Consider the following 15,276-nt stretch of genomic DNA (forward strand, 5'->3'; position numbering starts at 1 on the left):
ACAGCTGGCACAAATCCAGCGGTTAGCATGTCTTAACATAACGGATGCAATGAGATCCTGTCCGACTAGGGTGTTTTGGATGCCCTACTCGGTCTCACACCGCTCCGTTTATATACACAAAAGGAGGCAGCTTCAAGTGCCTTATCACTGAAAATAGTTTCTTCATTCAAGTTGATGCAGAGCAAGCTCAGAGGACACATCGAGATCCTCAAGGACCCATGTCTAAATCACCTGATTGAAATTAAAACTGACCTTATACCGACAGAATACAATTTCAACCAGCCGTATAAGGTCATATTTAGAAGCAGGGATGATTGGGCGAAGGGAGAGCCTCAACTAAAAAGAGGAGCCCTAGCCTGGTACACTGATGCTTCAAAGACAGTTAGATCCGGAGTAGGTATGGGAATCAGTGGACCAAACAGCCATTAAACTGCCCCTCAGCTCGGACATAACAATTATCCAAACAGAAGTTGAGGGCAATGACAACCTGGCTGTGGACTACAAAAAAGCCACCTAAAACAAATAACCTCTTCCACATTGGACAAGCTGAAGATCAAACTTGCCGACTTTGCAACGACGAGTCAGAAATAGCCGTCTAAGACACAAAATTTTCGTCTAAAACCGACATAAAGGTTCAAGACCTCAGGGCAATACTAAGGTTCATCAAGGACCTACATTTACCCTAAACCTTTGGAGTGCTAAAGTTACAATAGATGTTATAGGTCGCGGTAACGAGAGGGGCCGCTCCCCTCAGCTCGGCAGCAATAATAATAATGCTGTATACAACAAATTCAAGATTTACTAAGTTTTTTCGATCTCTTACAAATATTGTTATGAAATTTGGGCCAATCGTCCGTGAACGAATCCAAAAAACCTTTAAAAAAAATTTTGAACCGCACTGTATTGTGAATTTTAATTAATGATGTATTGACCTTCGATCACTATCTTTATCTTTAAACGAAGACAAGACAATCCTGATTCTTGCAGTATTTCCCCAGTTCAATGACAACTTAACACCGCATCGGTTCATACTTATGATACTTATTTAAGAAACTACGTTTAGGAAAATGTTTAAAATAAAAACAGTTTTAACATTTTTAAGTGTTGCAATAACAATAAACTATGTGTTGTGTTGTTCTACGTTTAACAATACCGAAATGAATACGATTTTAGAAGATAAGTCATTTTACAAATTAATTCTAAGTGGATGTATTGAACGAATTGCATTTTATCAAGATGATATACCAAGAAAAATCTCTCAAATTCACATAACGAATCAAAATGTTCCTGCTTTAAAAAAAGATTCGGTTAGAAATATGTCCAAATTGAAAGTGTTTACTATAAAAAATTCTGGATTATCGCGTATTTACCCGGCGATGTTTCGCAACGTTCCAAGGATCGAAAAGGTCAAATTTTATGAAAATAAATTGACGGAAATTCCAAGTGGAGTCTTCGATGGATTTACGTTTAAAGAAATTTCTTTGCATAACAATAAAATTAATCTAATCGAAACAAACGCTTTTTCATCGATGGAAAATTTACAATCGTTAAATTTATCTCATAACGACTTAGATGCAATGAGTCGTAATTGGTTTTATAATCTTCCAAATTTAACAACAGTTGATTTTAGTTATAACAAAATAAGAACAATACCAACAAAAATCTTTATTCACGCACGAAAAGTTAAATATATTTATTTAGATTATAACGATATTTCTGAAATACAAAGAATCGCTTTCGAAGGATTGCCGAATTTAAAATATTTGGGATTAAAACATAACTTATTGAAGAGAATTAACGAGAATGCTTTTCATTCGAAATTTCAATACGTCGATACGTTATGTATAAATTCAAACCGATTTTCGTATTTACCTGAAACGTTGTTGCAAAAAATTAGTGTAAAAACGATTAATTTGGATGGAAATCCTTGGGAATGTAGTTGTTATAGAAAAATTATTAAATACCTTGGCGATAATGAGGGAAGAATCGTTCCTTCTGAAGAATGTAAAAATTATGATGTTCCTGTTTGCATCGTTCCTACTATTCCAACAGACTCTTGCGATGAAGTAGAACAAGATGATGTCGTTCGAGATTTTTATAAACAAGTGGAGTTTTTAAAGAAGACTGATTGTGTTCGATTTTTAGAAATATTGTAATTGATTGTGTTCTATTTAGAATGAATATGAAATTATTTATCGGTACAAAACGAATAATTATTTGTGCTGTTCATAATAAATATTTGGAATTTTAATAAAAAAATTTACAGGTTTTTTTTAATCCATTAAATTGTATGCTTTTTTAAAATTTTAAACACGTTAGTTATATTCTTTGCATTCTATTCATAATTGGTTTTTATGTACATTTTTGCCATATAAATGATAAAACTAAGATATATCAACCTATTCCAGAGATACTGGGCATGGGAGTTTTAAGTGAAACACTTGTATAGTTTTGTAATTTTAAACTCTTGCATTTTTGAACTGTTTAAATATAATCTAAGAACCCTGCTACTATTTAATGGCGTATTAATTGAAAAAGAAACAGAAATAAGCTGATGTGTGTTCCAGACAGGACGTCGCGCCTTTATTGTACTTCAATAAACAAAAAAAGGCGCGACGTCCTGTCTGGAACACACACCAGGGCCATCTTTTCCGTGTGGATGTAAAGAATAATTAACCGTGGAAGTTAAAAAATTAGAAAAAGGACCGGAAAAATTTTGTAACATTTTTATTTTTAATTTTTATTGAAATACAAAATAAATATGCGTCTCACTTTATTGAAATATTATTTTTCCTGTCGAAGCTATATTATATTTTTTATGTAATAATTTTTGTATTTGCTAAATTTTTTTAATATAATTTTTTTTAAATTATTTTTTTCTCAAATTTTCTTTAAAATTCCATGACTAATAACTCGCTATTACTTTTTTTTTTATTAATTAATTATTAATTATCATACTGAATCCGTAACAACTGCGTTTTTTTTAATTATTTATTTCCATTTAAAATATTCGAAGGCATTCTAGGTACTAATTAATAATAAAATACTATTATAATAACACTATTTACAAATAACGGATTTTTTTTTGCTTTTTTAATGTTTACATGTTTATTTATTATTTATTTTATTTATTTATAGAAAGTAGGCGGTTAATTATTAATACTTAATTAATTACCAATAATTATTTTAATTCAACTAGAATTATTATTAAATAACAATTTAAGATATTTACCGAAAATTTGGCTTTTAATATTTACATATTTTATTGTTTTTTTTAGTTAATAAGAAATATTTTAATACAAAAGTATTTCTTAATAACTTTAAATCTAAAAAAAAATCTATATTATTTCTTAATCTATATCAAATAGATGAGGATTTTATTATTATTTGATATTTTGTCGAATTTTAAAAATTTGATTTACACATTTTAATTAATTACATTTTGATATGCTTTTAGAACTAAATAAATCACAAAAATCAGTGTAAATCAAAATCTTAAATTAAATATCTATCATGAGATAGATAAAGAGAATATCACAAAACTTTTTTAGGTTATCTTTTCGTTTTCTTTTTTCTATTCGCATATTATTATATTAGGAAGGGAATTTTTTTTCTTAAATATAAATATTTACAAGCGTATCTACAAAAAATCATTACCAAGGGGGAAGAAGTTTCTATTTTAGTCTCTAGTCACTAAAAATTTACTTATTACTTGATTTAAAAGTTTAAAAGTGGTGTGTGGCCCCTCGTGACCTAATTTTATACCTAAAAATCTTTTTTGTTTCTTAATATTTCTTTCAATTCGTATAAATTAGCTGAGAGATGTGCGCTGAGATTTTTTTTGTTAATATTTTGTTTAGTTAATATAGTTTTGTTTAGTTAATTTTTTTTGAACGTGTAATAGGAGGAAGATCTCAAAAATTGTTATAGATTCAAAAAACTAAAAGCGACTACCGAATTCCGCAATAATTGACACTTTGGGTTGTTTGTTTTTTTAATTTCATTAAAATTCAAAAATAAAAATAATTCAACCAATATAAAATTTAAAAAAAAATCGAGTTATAAATAAAACATTCACTAATTAACAATTTCTTCTAAATTTCTTTTCTAATTATTGTTTTGTTGCTTTTTAAAATCGTTAATTTTCTTATTTTACAAGCGACTACAGTATACGGAATCTCTAAGTTTCTTTTTAAAAATGATTGTACAGCGGTATTTTTTATGTTTTTTACCATTTTTATGATATAATTGACATCATATCTCCTGTTTTTTTTTTGTTTTTTTGAAATCATCTCTTTTAAATATGAGTTACATCTTATAACAATATTCTTTAACAATATTTTATACAATTAATATGCGATTTATTTACAAAAAATTACAAATACATGATTAATCTAATCGATTTTTTTAAATCTTATTTACAATAATTTTTTATATTTAAATTCTTCATTTTTTTTGAGAAGGTCATTTGTTAAATAATAATGGTTTTGTTTTAGTATTAAAGCATTATTATCTAACTAAAGGCTCAATTTCATAATTTCTTAAATTTGATATTTTAACTTTTTCTAAAGGTGAGGTTTGATTAGTTTAATTTATTATAGTAATATTTTTCTTAATACAGTAGAACGTCAAAAAGTTTTTGTCCCAATTCTAGGTTTGTATTCACATTTAAGACCAGACGACATCGGGCGTTTGAATATCATTAAGATATTTGGAATTTTCAATGAATTTGTGGCTTACCTAGAAAAGTAGTTTAGGAAATATACGTGAATAAGCCCCTTTCTTTAAGTGCACGGCAGCAACACTCGACATTCGCAGGACACAATTCTGCCATGCCAAAGAATGATTACGCGGCATGCCGCGCGAGGACGGCCAGACACAACACAATGTTTGGACACACCCCTAACGACTAATTAGTTTGTCCTGCTGACTTTAGAGCCAGGTCCAAATGAAAATTTCAACTCAAGACATGGAATAAGAGAATTGACTATTCAATGGGAGGGTTTATCTTCGGACAGTATAGCCGCAGAATCTTTCAAGAGCAAATTTTTTAATTTTGCGTGGAATAGTGGCTTTGCTGGTATCTCTCAATTGGAATAAGTTAGAATACTTTGGTTTGAAAGTCCTTAGCTTGCCGCCGAAAAAAAGCTACTCCTGGTTTTAAAGTAAGTAAGAAATGAATTATAGCAATAGTTTTTGCAAACGCTAGTGATGACCAAGTATTGCCCTTCGTTATTGGATAGTATTAGTGGATAGTGACTTATAGAGCACAGAAAAGTGCCTGGATTCTAAATTGTGATGATGATTTCCAGCTGTCCTTTCATCTTGTCGGTGGTCTTCTGGTATTCGAGCACCTACCGATTTTGCCTAGCACTACATACTTATATATTACTTATTCTAACCTGCTTTTATTCATCCTCTTCAGATAATCGTTATCCTCTTCTTCTTTATCTCCCCCATCTCACCACATATAGTAGACCACATTGTTCTCTAATATATGTATTTCTTATCCAGTCCAAGATATTAGAACTGACTTACTTGTTCGATGGGTCTACCCCAAGTGTAACAATTGGATCTTTGGCGATTGTCATGACTTTTGTTTTGTCGATGGATAATCATGTTTAGTTATTGGCTTAGTTTATAGAGTTTAAAGAGCTGTGTTTGCCGATCACCTTCCGTTTCTGTCATGACTTCTCCATTACGTCTACGTACCATATCATACTGACTTTATCGTTTTCTGACTTATCTCGTGATTTTCCGAATTTCGCAATCATTCGGAAATTACAGCGTTGAAGAGACCCTATGCAGCTTTAAAGATTTAAACGCTGCGAGGATGTCATTAGAAACACCAGAATTTACGAAAAAATGTGTAACATGATGCCAAAACTTTAGCTTCCAATATTTTTGAATAATCCTGGTTCAAAAACTAGATCATACTTTACAGATTACATTGCCGTTCGGTTTTTTTAATTTCTGATAAGCAGAACGTTTGCAATCGTGGTCACTGCAAAACACTATTTTTTGAAAATGAGTGGTTAAGTTGTACTTTAGCAATAAGCGATGACATCGCGTTGCAAAAATTATAAATTTCCTTCTCGAAGTCCTTCTTCATATGAACGAAGCAGATATACACGGATTTAACTTTTTTAGCGATTCACTTGATATAGCAGCAAAACAACGTCTTATAACCGAAATAGTAGCAAATGATGTTACTTTAGGAAGGCAAGTCGATTTGGATGTTGATAATGAAGATTACTTTCTTGGAGTCACATGATAAGGAGCTTGCTTTGGCTGAGCTTATTAAAATGCAGTAACAAAATGACGTTGAAGAAGATGATGTTGGACTAGCATAATCGGAAAAAGCCCTAACCATTGAAAAATTGACAGAAACTCTTAATTGCATACAAAATGCTATAAGGATAGAAGAGAAGAATAAGTGAAAAGAAAACGAATATCTGAGTATTTTCCATATTTACTTCTGTGCTCCGTATATGTTGTGGTCTACGTTATCGGTAAATTTAATCTAGTGAATTCTTTTAATGGTCTTGATTCGTAGGTTAACCTGATTTCTTGTTTCCACATTTATAATGCGTTGGTCTTCTGTTGGGAGCTATTGCAGGTTAGATAGCTTTTCCAATTTATGCCTACGAGTGCAGTTACTTCTTCAGTAGCAGAACAGAGTTCTGGCTTCGCAAGCAGCAAGCTGTATACAAGTTTTAACAAAGTAAAGAGGATCTTGGACATGACAATTGTTATGACTAGGGCACGGAACTTTTGTAACGGAACGATACGATTTACCCCCACCACTTGTTCTCCTAGAAAACAAGGTGGTGGCGTCAAGTCAACTCACCTCATCGGTTGTTGTTGACGACCGACAATCGGTTTATTACACGTCAGTGTCAACTGTCAGTACGATTTGAAAATATTTAAAAAAAATATATTTTATAACTTTAATTCAAAAAAACATGATCCGATTTGTAATATCAATCACAAATCGGATACGGATATAAAAAAATTACTGTTAACGCATATTGAAACAACCATCCCTAGATTTTCTTCTGTAAATGACGTTCTAGTTGACGTTAAAATGAGTTTGTACCTAGAAAATAATCTTTCAACATCACAAATAGAGCATAAATAAAATACTGAGCTATTGAACCATATTTTTCCTTAAGAGTTAAAGGTATATTGTTTTCGGCAATTTGTTGAATAATTCTCAAATCCGAACAACAATTTTACCACAAAGGGAAACTAAAAACAATTCTTAAAAAAAACAATAATACGAACTCAAACAGAACTCCAACTTCCAATTAAAGGTAACTAAAGAAAGATAAATAGCAAATTTGACGAAATTATGCGGATGAAAAGCGTCGAATACTGCACATTTGGACAACAGTGAAATCGTACTGACAGTTGACAATGTTGACATTGATGCGCAATAAAAAACCGATCGTCGGTCGTCAATAACAACCGATCATTTTCTAGGAGAACAAGTGGAGGGGGTAAATCGTATCGTACCGTTACAAAAGTTCCGGGCCCTAGTTATGACAGTTCCTCTTCACATGCTGAAGTGTTCACGTCGTTGGAGACAATAATGTCTAAATACAAAACGCAGATAGTTCAATGTTCACGCACTCAAAAATTAATGATTTTTTGAAATAATTAAGTGGATGGACTGGATTTTTGACATTCTACTATAATTTTACGAATAATGAGTAACTCAAAGTATTCTAAAATTTGAAGAAATTTTAAATTTCTTTTGAGGAAATTTATGTTTAAATTATAAATTTATCAATGACTTTTTAATGTAATAATTATAAAATCGAGCCTAATAACCATATTCAAAACCTCAATTAGAATGTATTCACTTTACCATTTCTCTTAAACCTATACAAGAAATCGACGAGAACGAGAAAAATCCAAAATGAAAAAATCAAATTTAACACTCTCCTACACTTTTCTCTAACAGTGACCGTAAGTCACTATTCAACGACTTCTAATCAGCTATTTTGTTCCTCTTTGGCGACTAAAACGTCTAAGTGGGACTCGCTTGGAGTCTTTCTTAGTTTAGCCGCCGCCGCAGCTGCCGCCGCCTGCTCCTCTTCTTCACGATATTCTTCACTCTCTCTATGCACTAGCACGTGAACAACCGTCTCACTTTGTTGTCTAAGGAGCGGCGGTTTGGGATTCGGTGATTCCGGTGACGCCTCCGTCACTAAAATACTCACATCCGGTTGAGTAGGTTCTGATTCCGGTCTTCTTAAAGATTTCGTTTTGAACGAACTCCTCTTCCTGCGGATAATGCTCCCTCGAATCTTTTTGGAATCTTCCGCCATCGATGGATGAAGAGTGGGTGCCGATATGGGGATGAGTTTTTTGGGCGCCGGCGGTGACGGTTCGTTGTCGTCGACGACGGCGTCCTGGTGTCTGAGAAAGAAGGGAAAGTTGTAGAGGCTCTTCCTGCGGATGGTGTTGGTGGCGGCTGCCGCCGAATGTAAAATTGGCGTTGTTGGGGCGTCCGGAGTCGCAGCGCTAACTTTGACGCTAACGCAGCCGCCATCGGCGGACTCGCGCCTCGCGTCCAAATCCTCAGGGTCCATGTTGGTCGCGCTGGACAGAAGCAGCAGCGGGAGGTTCAGCCATGGGCCGCCCAATTCGCTTAAGTCCGACGCGTCCGAGGCCCTGGAGGACTTTCGAGATGAGGCACGACTCCCTCGATGCACGTGCAGGAAGGCCGACAGCCTTCCCTTCCAATCTCCCGGCGAAGAAGTTTGAGTTTGACCATCTTCTAACTCTAGGGCTTCGCGTTCTTTCTCACGTTTACGCCTATAAAGAAAATCCAATTAAAATTTTATTTTCAATTCTTCAATTTTTGTTGTGTGTTACATTATTTATCGTTTACTATTTAATATCTAACCAGTAGAAACGGTTGTGAGGGAATTTAACAAGTGTAAAAATTGAGTCTTAATTATGACATAATGGTGAGTGTGGTAAATGGTAAGTAATGGTTAAAATTTAAATTGTTGATTAACTTTGATGGATATTTGCGATTCAAATCATTTTAACTCTCAATAGTAAATTAAAAAATCACTTTTTATAATTAAATTGCAAACATCCATTCGAAATTAATTAATTAATTAGCGTTTAACTGATATTATAATGTCTACAACTGCTTGAAGAAGCATTCAGCTGCTTGCTCTGCCCAAAAATCATAGATAATAATAGTTGAAATGAGAAATTGTTTCATTGCGGTGCTGTTGTTGCGTTCGCAGCCATAAAAAATTGAGAAGGAGCTTATCTACGTTTAACTTTAGCTGGTTTTGTTAATCCTACCTAAAGTGTCCGTAGATGATTGGCTCAGAAAAAGTGAAAGGTCATTTTTAGAGGGCGTCTTCACAAAACGAAAGAGAATAAATAATTCTCTTCATTTTTCTCGGGTGCACTAAATGTAATTTTTTTGCGCTCGATCTTACTCAACCTAACTTACATTTTACCAATTTACTGTCTTTTTTTTTAATTACTTACTTTACATAATTCCTGTATGTCCTTTGAATTAATCTCGCCGCTTTATCTTGTCGTTTCCATATTCGCGTTGACGAAACAATTTCGAGTTCTTTCCTTGTTGGAAACTGCTTTTTGAATTTTATATCCATTTGTTCTTGAAGCTTAAAATTTTATGATACAAAAACATTAAGAAAACAACAATAATTGATACATACCTGTCTAAAAGTATCCGTTTCCTCAACATGCCCCAAAACATGTTTAACCAAAGCGTGTAAAATATCTAAACAATGTATCCGATTTCCTTTCGCAATCGGCAAATTAAAACTGACCAACGCAACCGTATTTGGCTTTGAAATACCTAAAGGTGGATCTAAAGATGCTATGAAATCGGATAATTGCGAGAATCGGATGAATTGGGTTGCGTGAGGATCGTATCTAAAAAAATGTTAAAACAAAATTTGTATTTAATTAATTAAAATTCTTACTTTGACCATCTAATATAAAACATTTCTAAATCGTCTTCAACAATTCCAATTTCTTCTTCTTGATGCGCTTGGTTAAAATTTTCCAAAATAATCGCAATATACATATTAATAACAATCATATAATTGATAATAATAAAACTGGTGAAATAAATAATCGCCAGAAGTGGATAACCGCAATCACCATTACTTTGTCCTCGATAATGTCGATCACAATCGGGTGGTTCCACCATTAAACTTTCCAAGACATCGTTCCATCCAGCCGAGGTAATCAATCGAAATAATAAATGCATAGATCGTGCGAACGTTTGGAAGTTAACCATATCATCTAGGGCTCCTTGTTGGCGTACGTGTCCAAATAGAAACATGCCGATGATCGCGTAGATGAAAGTGATAAGAGCGAGTAAGGCGCCTATATTGAATAAAGCCGGAAGAGACACGACAAGCGCGAAGAGTAGTTTTCGGATACCTTTCGCCGCCTGAAAGAAGTAAGCATGATCTTTCTGCTTGATAATGACTAAGCTACGATATGGTACCTTAATGAGACGCAAAATGCGACCGATACGGAAGACGCGGACCACGCGAAGAAGCGTTGGAGAAACTGGGAAGTCGATCATTATGTCTTCCATCAGGATACCTAGGATCGATGCTAGGACTAAAAGGAAATCGAACACGTTCCAAGGAACCGTAAAGTAATGATATCTTAAACCAATTATTTTTACTATTGCTTCTATAAAAGAAAAGAAGAAAATATGTTTAATTTTAGAAGAAATAGGTTGATGAAGTAGAGAGAAGAAAATAGAGATTTTAAACGTCAAAAAATTATAACTTTGATAACCTCAATTTAAATTATCAAAAAAAGATTAAATACATCGAAGTAAAGCTACTAATAGACTGTGGATATAAATATTATGTTTATGTACATTATATTAATATTATTGTTACATTAATTTAAATGAATGACGAAAAGTAAGTATGTTAAATTATCGTATGAATACTTAGGTTTTTACATTGTCTGATATTTCAAAACGAATGAAATGCTAAATATGTGTTGCTAAACTGTCCACTGTCTGATGATCTTTTTGGTTTTCAATCCATTTCGACTATCTCAAATTAATAATTTCTATCACTTATTAATGCCAAAAGTATAGGCGGTCGATAACTGGTACAGAAATTACATAGGCGGTATTTTTTTATTTTATTTTTGGCACTCTGTTCAGAGTTCTACTTGGTAGCAGAACCACAGAATAACCAGAAAAGATACTGCCCCCAGTGTCCCGCACTGTTTTATCCCGTCCAAACTCTGTGTGGCGACGTCATGTTTTAGAAGGAGCACCTTGTTGTTATTGGTGTGCATTTAGCTCCCTCGACGGTCTGGCATCGTCGCTCTAGTCGCTTCTCTCAAAAAAAGCGATGTTGTATTTAGTCGAGGTCAAAAAGTGAGCTTGTATGTCAGAAATGTTATACAGGTTGTATCAAAAATAAATGCACTCATTCAAAGTAGTAAAAGAGGTGACATGAGTTGGCCCTACCTAATGTTATTGTAGATAAGATCAATAAAAAAAAACAAGAATTAACAATACTAATTCACATATGTCTTTAAATTTACTACATTTATTTATGTTACACCTGTGTATGTTTGATAATACATCATTGGTCCTCACTAATGATGGAACGGATAGTGATTTTGCGAAAAGCCTGATATTCGGCATCCCCTTCAGCCGGATATCCGGTTATCCGGCATATCTATCCGGCCATTATGGTCATTGCGATATTTGAAGAAAACTGAAATTAATAAGAAAGCGGATAAGATATGTCAACTTATTTGGATCCAAGATACAAAATGAACTTTTTTGATGCTGATTTAACTAACGAAACAACTCTAAAAAGAGGATACTTTAATTAATAATTGGCGATATTTCCACACGAAATCTTTGGAAAATTGCAACATCGATAATTCTATCAAAACTTCAAATATTGTTTTCTCAAAAACTAACAGTTATTTTTCAAAACGTGTTGGTTCATTGGAAAGAGGACACTTTTATTAACACTTTGAGAAATTTTCATACTCATATTCCAAGAAATGGATTTTATACGTATTTTTAAAACTTAATCGGCGAAAATTGCAAAATTTGAAAAAATTGTCCACCATTTCAAAAATTTATTTTTCAAAAACTAACAGCGATTTTTCAAAACGGCTTGTTGCATTAAAAAGAGAACACTTTAATTAATAGTTGGTGATATTTCCAGAAGGATCCTTCAATAAATGAATTTTATAGCGAATTTTGAAAATTCTCGATGAAAATTGCAACATCGAAAATTTTATCAAAACTTCAAATATTGTTTTCTCAGAAACTAAAAATTATTTTTCAAAACCGGTTGGTTCATTGGAAAGAGGACACTTTTATTAACACTTTGGGAAATTTTCATACTTATATTCAAATTGATTTTATACGAATTTTTAAAACTTACTCGGCGAAAATTGCAAAATACGACAAAATTGTCGATCATTTCAAAAATTTATTTCTCAAAAACTAAAAGCGATTTTTCAAAACGGCTTGCTGCATTAAAAAGAGGATACTTTAATTAATAATTGGTGATATTTCCACAAGGATCCTTCAAGAAATTAATTTTATAGCGAATTTTGAAAATTATTGATGAAAATTGCAACATCGAAAATTTTATCAAAACTTCAAATATTGTTTTCTCAAAAACTAAAAGTTATTTTTCAAAACGGGTTGGTTCATTGGAAAGAGGACACTTTCATTAACACTTTGGGAAATTGTCATACTGATATTCCAAAAAATTGATTTTATACGAATTTTTAAAACTTAATCGGCGAAAATTGCAAAATACGACAAAATTGTCGATCATTTCAAAAATTTATTTCTCAAAAACTAAAAGCGATTTTTCAAAACGGCTCGCTGTATTAAAAAGAGGATACTTTAATTAATAATTGGTGATATTTCCACAAGGATCCTTCAAGAAATTAATTTTATAGCGAATTTTGAAAATTATTGATGAAAATTGCAACATCGAAAATTTTATCAAAACTTCAAATATTGTTTTCTCAAAAACTAAAAGTTCTTTTTCAAAACGGGTTGGTTCATTGGAAAGAGGACACTTTTATTAACACTTTGGGAAATTGTCATACTGATATTCCAAAAAATTGATTTTATACGAATTTTTAAAACTTAATCGGCGAAAATTGCAAAATACGACAAAATTGTCGATCATTTCAAAAATTTATTTCTCAAAAACTAAAAGCGAGTTTTCAAAACGGCTTGCTGCATTAAAAAGAGGATACTTTAATTAATAATTGGTGATATTTCCACAAGGATCCTTCAAGAAATTAATTTTATAGCGAATTTTGAAAATTATTGATGAAAATTGCAACATCGAAAATTTTATCAAAACTTCAAATATTGTTTTCTCAAAAACTAAAAGTTGTTTTTCAAAACGGGCTGGTTCATTGGAAAGAGGACACTGTTATTAACACTTTGGGACATTTTCATACTCGTATTCCAAAAAATTGATTTTATACGAATTTTTAAAACTTAATCGGCGAAAATTGCAAAATACGACAAAATTGTCGATCATTTCAAAAATTTATTTCTCAAATAATAAAAGCGATTTTTCAAAACGGCTTGCTGCATTAAAAAGAGGATACTTTAATTAATAATTGGTGATATTTCCACAAGGATCCTTCAAGAAATTAATTTTATAGCGAATTTTGAAAATTATTGATGAAAATTGCAACATCGAAAATTTTGTCAAAACTTCAAATATTGTTTTCTCAAAAACTAAAAGTTGTTTTTCAAAACGGGCTGGTTCATTGGAAAGAGGACACTGTTATTAACACTTTGGGACATTTTCATACTCATATTCCAAAAAATTGATTTTATACGAATTTTTAAAACTTAATCGGCGAAAATTGCAAAATTCACTTAGGAGCACATCATTAGAGTGCTCCTGAGAGCTTTGCTCTTCACCACTGTAAGGTCGTCTGCACGCCTACGAAAGTTTTTTCAAACATGCAACTTCATGGTTTTGATGTTTGGACAATCGAGAGTTGTTTTAGTCAAACAATAATCTATTTGTAATATAATTAAGTGTGCACGAAGTAATTTGGTGTGATCAAATTTGTTGTGTCTGAGAGAACTTTACTAAGAAAAAAGATGCATTTCATGATTTTTGTAAATGGAGGTTAACGTTGTTATTTCTTAACGTTTAAAAATAGTTTAGTGTAGTTTAAATATTGTTATACTTACCCAATCCAAATACAGTGGTGAAAAAAGCATTACTAACTTCGAGAACAAAGAAAATGGCATGCGGTTGATCATAGTGTTCAATGCCCATGGTGAGCATGTTTAAAAAGATCAAAACGAAAATGGCGATTTCGAAACGTCTGGAATTCGAGAGATCGTAAAACATAGCTAAAAATTGATTCATCGGTCTCTTAATGACTTTTTGAGGCTTTTTTCGTCCAAGTTTCTTCATTGCGGTGTAATAATGTTTTTGGCTTTCAGTTAAAAACATTTCTAAAACTCCACCCTCATACTACAAACATACAAAAATTAGCAAATAAATAAATAAAAAAAATTCTAATCACACCTTTTTTTTGAGCATATTAAAATTGTCGATAATAACTCCAATGAATAAATTAAGGGTAAAAAACGATCCGCAAACTATGAAAATAACGAAGTAAATGTATGCGTACAAATTGGCTTCTCTTTGAGGTTGGAGGTCAACACCTCGTGCGTCTACAGCATCAGCCATAACCTCCATCCAACCTTCAAATGTCGCGACTTGGAATAGAGCTAAGTAAGCTATTCCAACGTGATCAAAAGAAATTTTTGAATTGACCCATGTATAATTCTTATAATGGCATTCGTCTTTTGTGTCAACTTCCTAAAATTGAAAATTTTTGATGAAATAAATGAGACAAAATTTGAAAGCTTACTGTTATTGGTAACATAGCACCATCGGCATCAATACATTTAAAAAATTTTCCACTAAAAAACTGCACTCCCATTATAGAAAAAATCAACCAAAATACAAGGCACACGAGTAACACGTTAAAGATACTAGGTATTGCGTACATAAGTGCGTTTACGACGATTCTCATTCCCTGCCATCGACTTATTGCTCGTAAAGGTCTCAAAGCTCTCAATGTTCTTAAAGAACGCAAAACTCTCAAGTTTTCGTTTTCTTCGATTAACAAACTAAATAATGACACCTAAAAGATTAATATTTTTGTTGTTGTATTTTAATCGATACTTTTATACTT

At 32.4% G+C, this 15,276-nt stretch overlaps 2 protein-coding genes across 5 annotated transcripts in view; one reads left to right on the top strand and one right to left on the bottom strand.

The window, feature by feature from the left end:
- Window positions 1-1,001: 1,001 nt before the first annotated feature.
- On the top strand, window positions 1,002-2,872 carry LOC111424573 (leucine-rich repeat-containing protein 15-like). Its single transcript, XM_023058163.2, has one exon. The coding sequence runs from the start codon at window positions 1,068-1,070 to the stop codon at window positions 2,154-2,156; it is 1,089 nt and encodes a 362-aa protein (XP_022913931.2). The 5' UTR covers window positions 1,002-1,067; the 3' UTR covers window positions 2,157-2,872.
- A 4,064-nt stretch (window positions 2,873-6,936) lies between these two features.
- LOC111424491 (Na channel protein 60E) overlaps window positions 6,937-15,276 on the bottom strand; it is a 61,796-nt gene continuing 53,456 nt past the window's right edge. For 2 of the 4 annotated variants that reach the window (XM_023058042.2, XM_023058041.2), the window contains exons 18-25: window positions 14,950-15,225; window positions 14,601-14,897; window positions 14,258-14,546; window positions 10,523-10,716; window positions 9,990-10,465; window positions 9,720-9,939; window positions 9,526-9,665; window positions 6,937-8,826 (exon numbers count right to left, since the gene is read on the bottom strand). In XM_023058042.2, the coding sequence (XP_022913810.1) occupies window positions 8,001-8,826; window positions 9,526-9,665; window positions 9,720-9,939; window positions 9,990-10,465; window positions 10,523-10,716; window positions 14,258-14,546; window positions 14,601-14,897; window positions 14,950-15,225 (2,718 nt within the window). In that variant the 3' untranslated portion in view covers window positions 6,937-8,000. Of the gene's footprint in view, window positions 8,827-9,525; window positions 9,666-9,719; window positions 9,940-9,989; window positions 10,717-14,257; window positions 14,547-14,600; window positions 14,898-14,949; window positions 15,226-15,276 lie in introns of all 4 variants that reach the window. The other 2 variants (XM_071197748.1, XM_071197747.1) reach the window with 1 other exon arrangement.

The sequence above is a fragment of the Onthophagus taurus genome, chromosome 7, assembly GCF_036711975.1.
Source record: "Onthophagus taurus isolate NC chromosome 7, IU_Otau_3.0, whole genome shotgun sequence".
Lineage (NCBI taxonomy): Eukaryota > Metazoa > Arthropoda > Insecta > Coleoptera > Scarabaeidae > Onthophagus > Onthophagus taurus.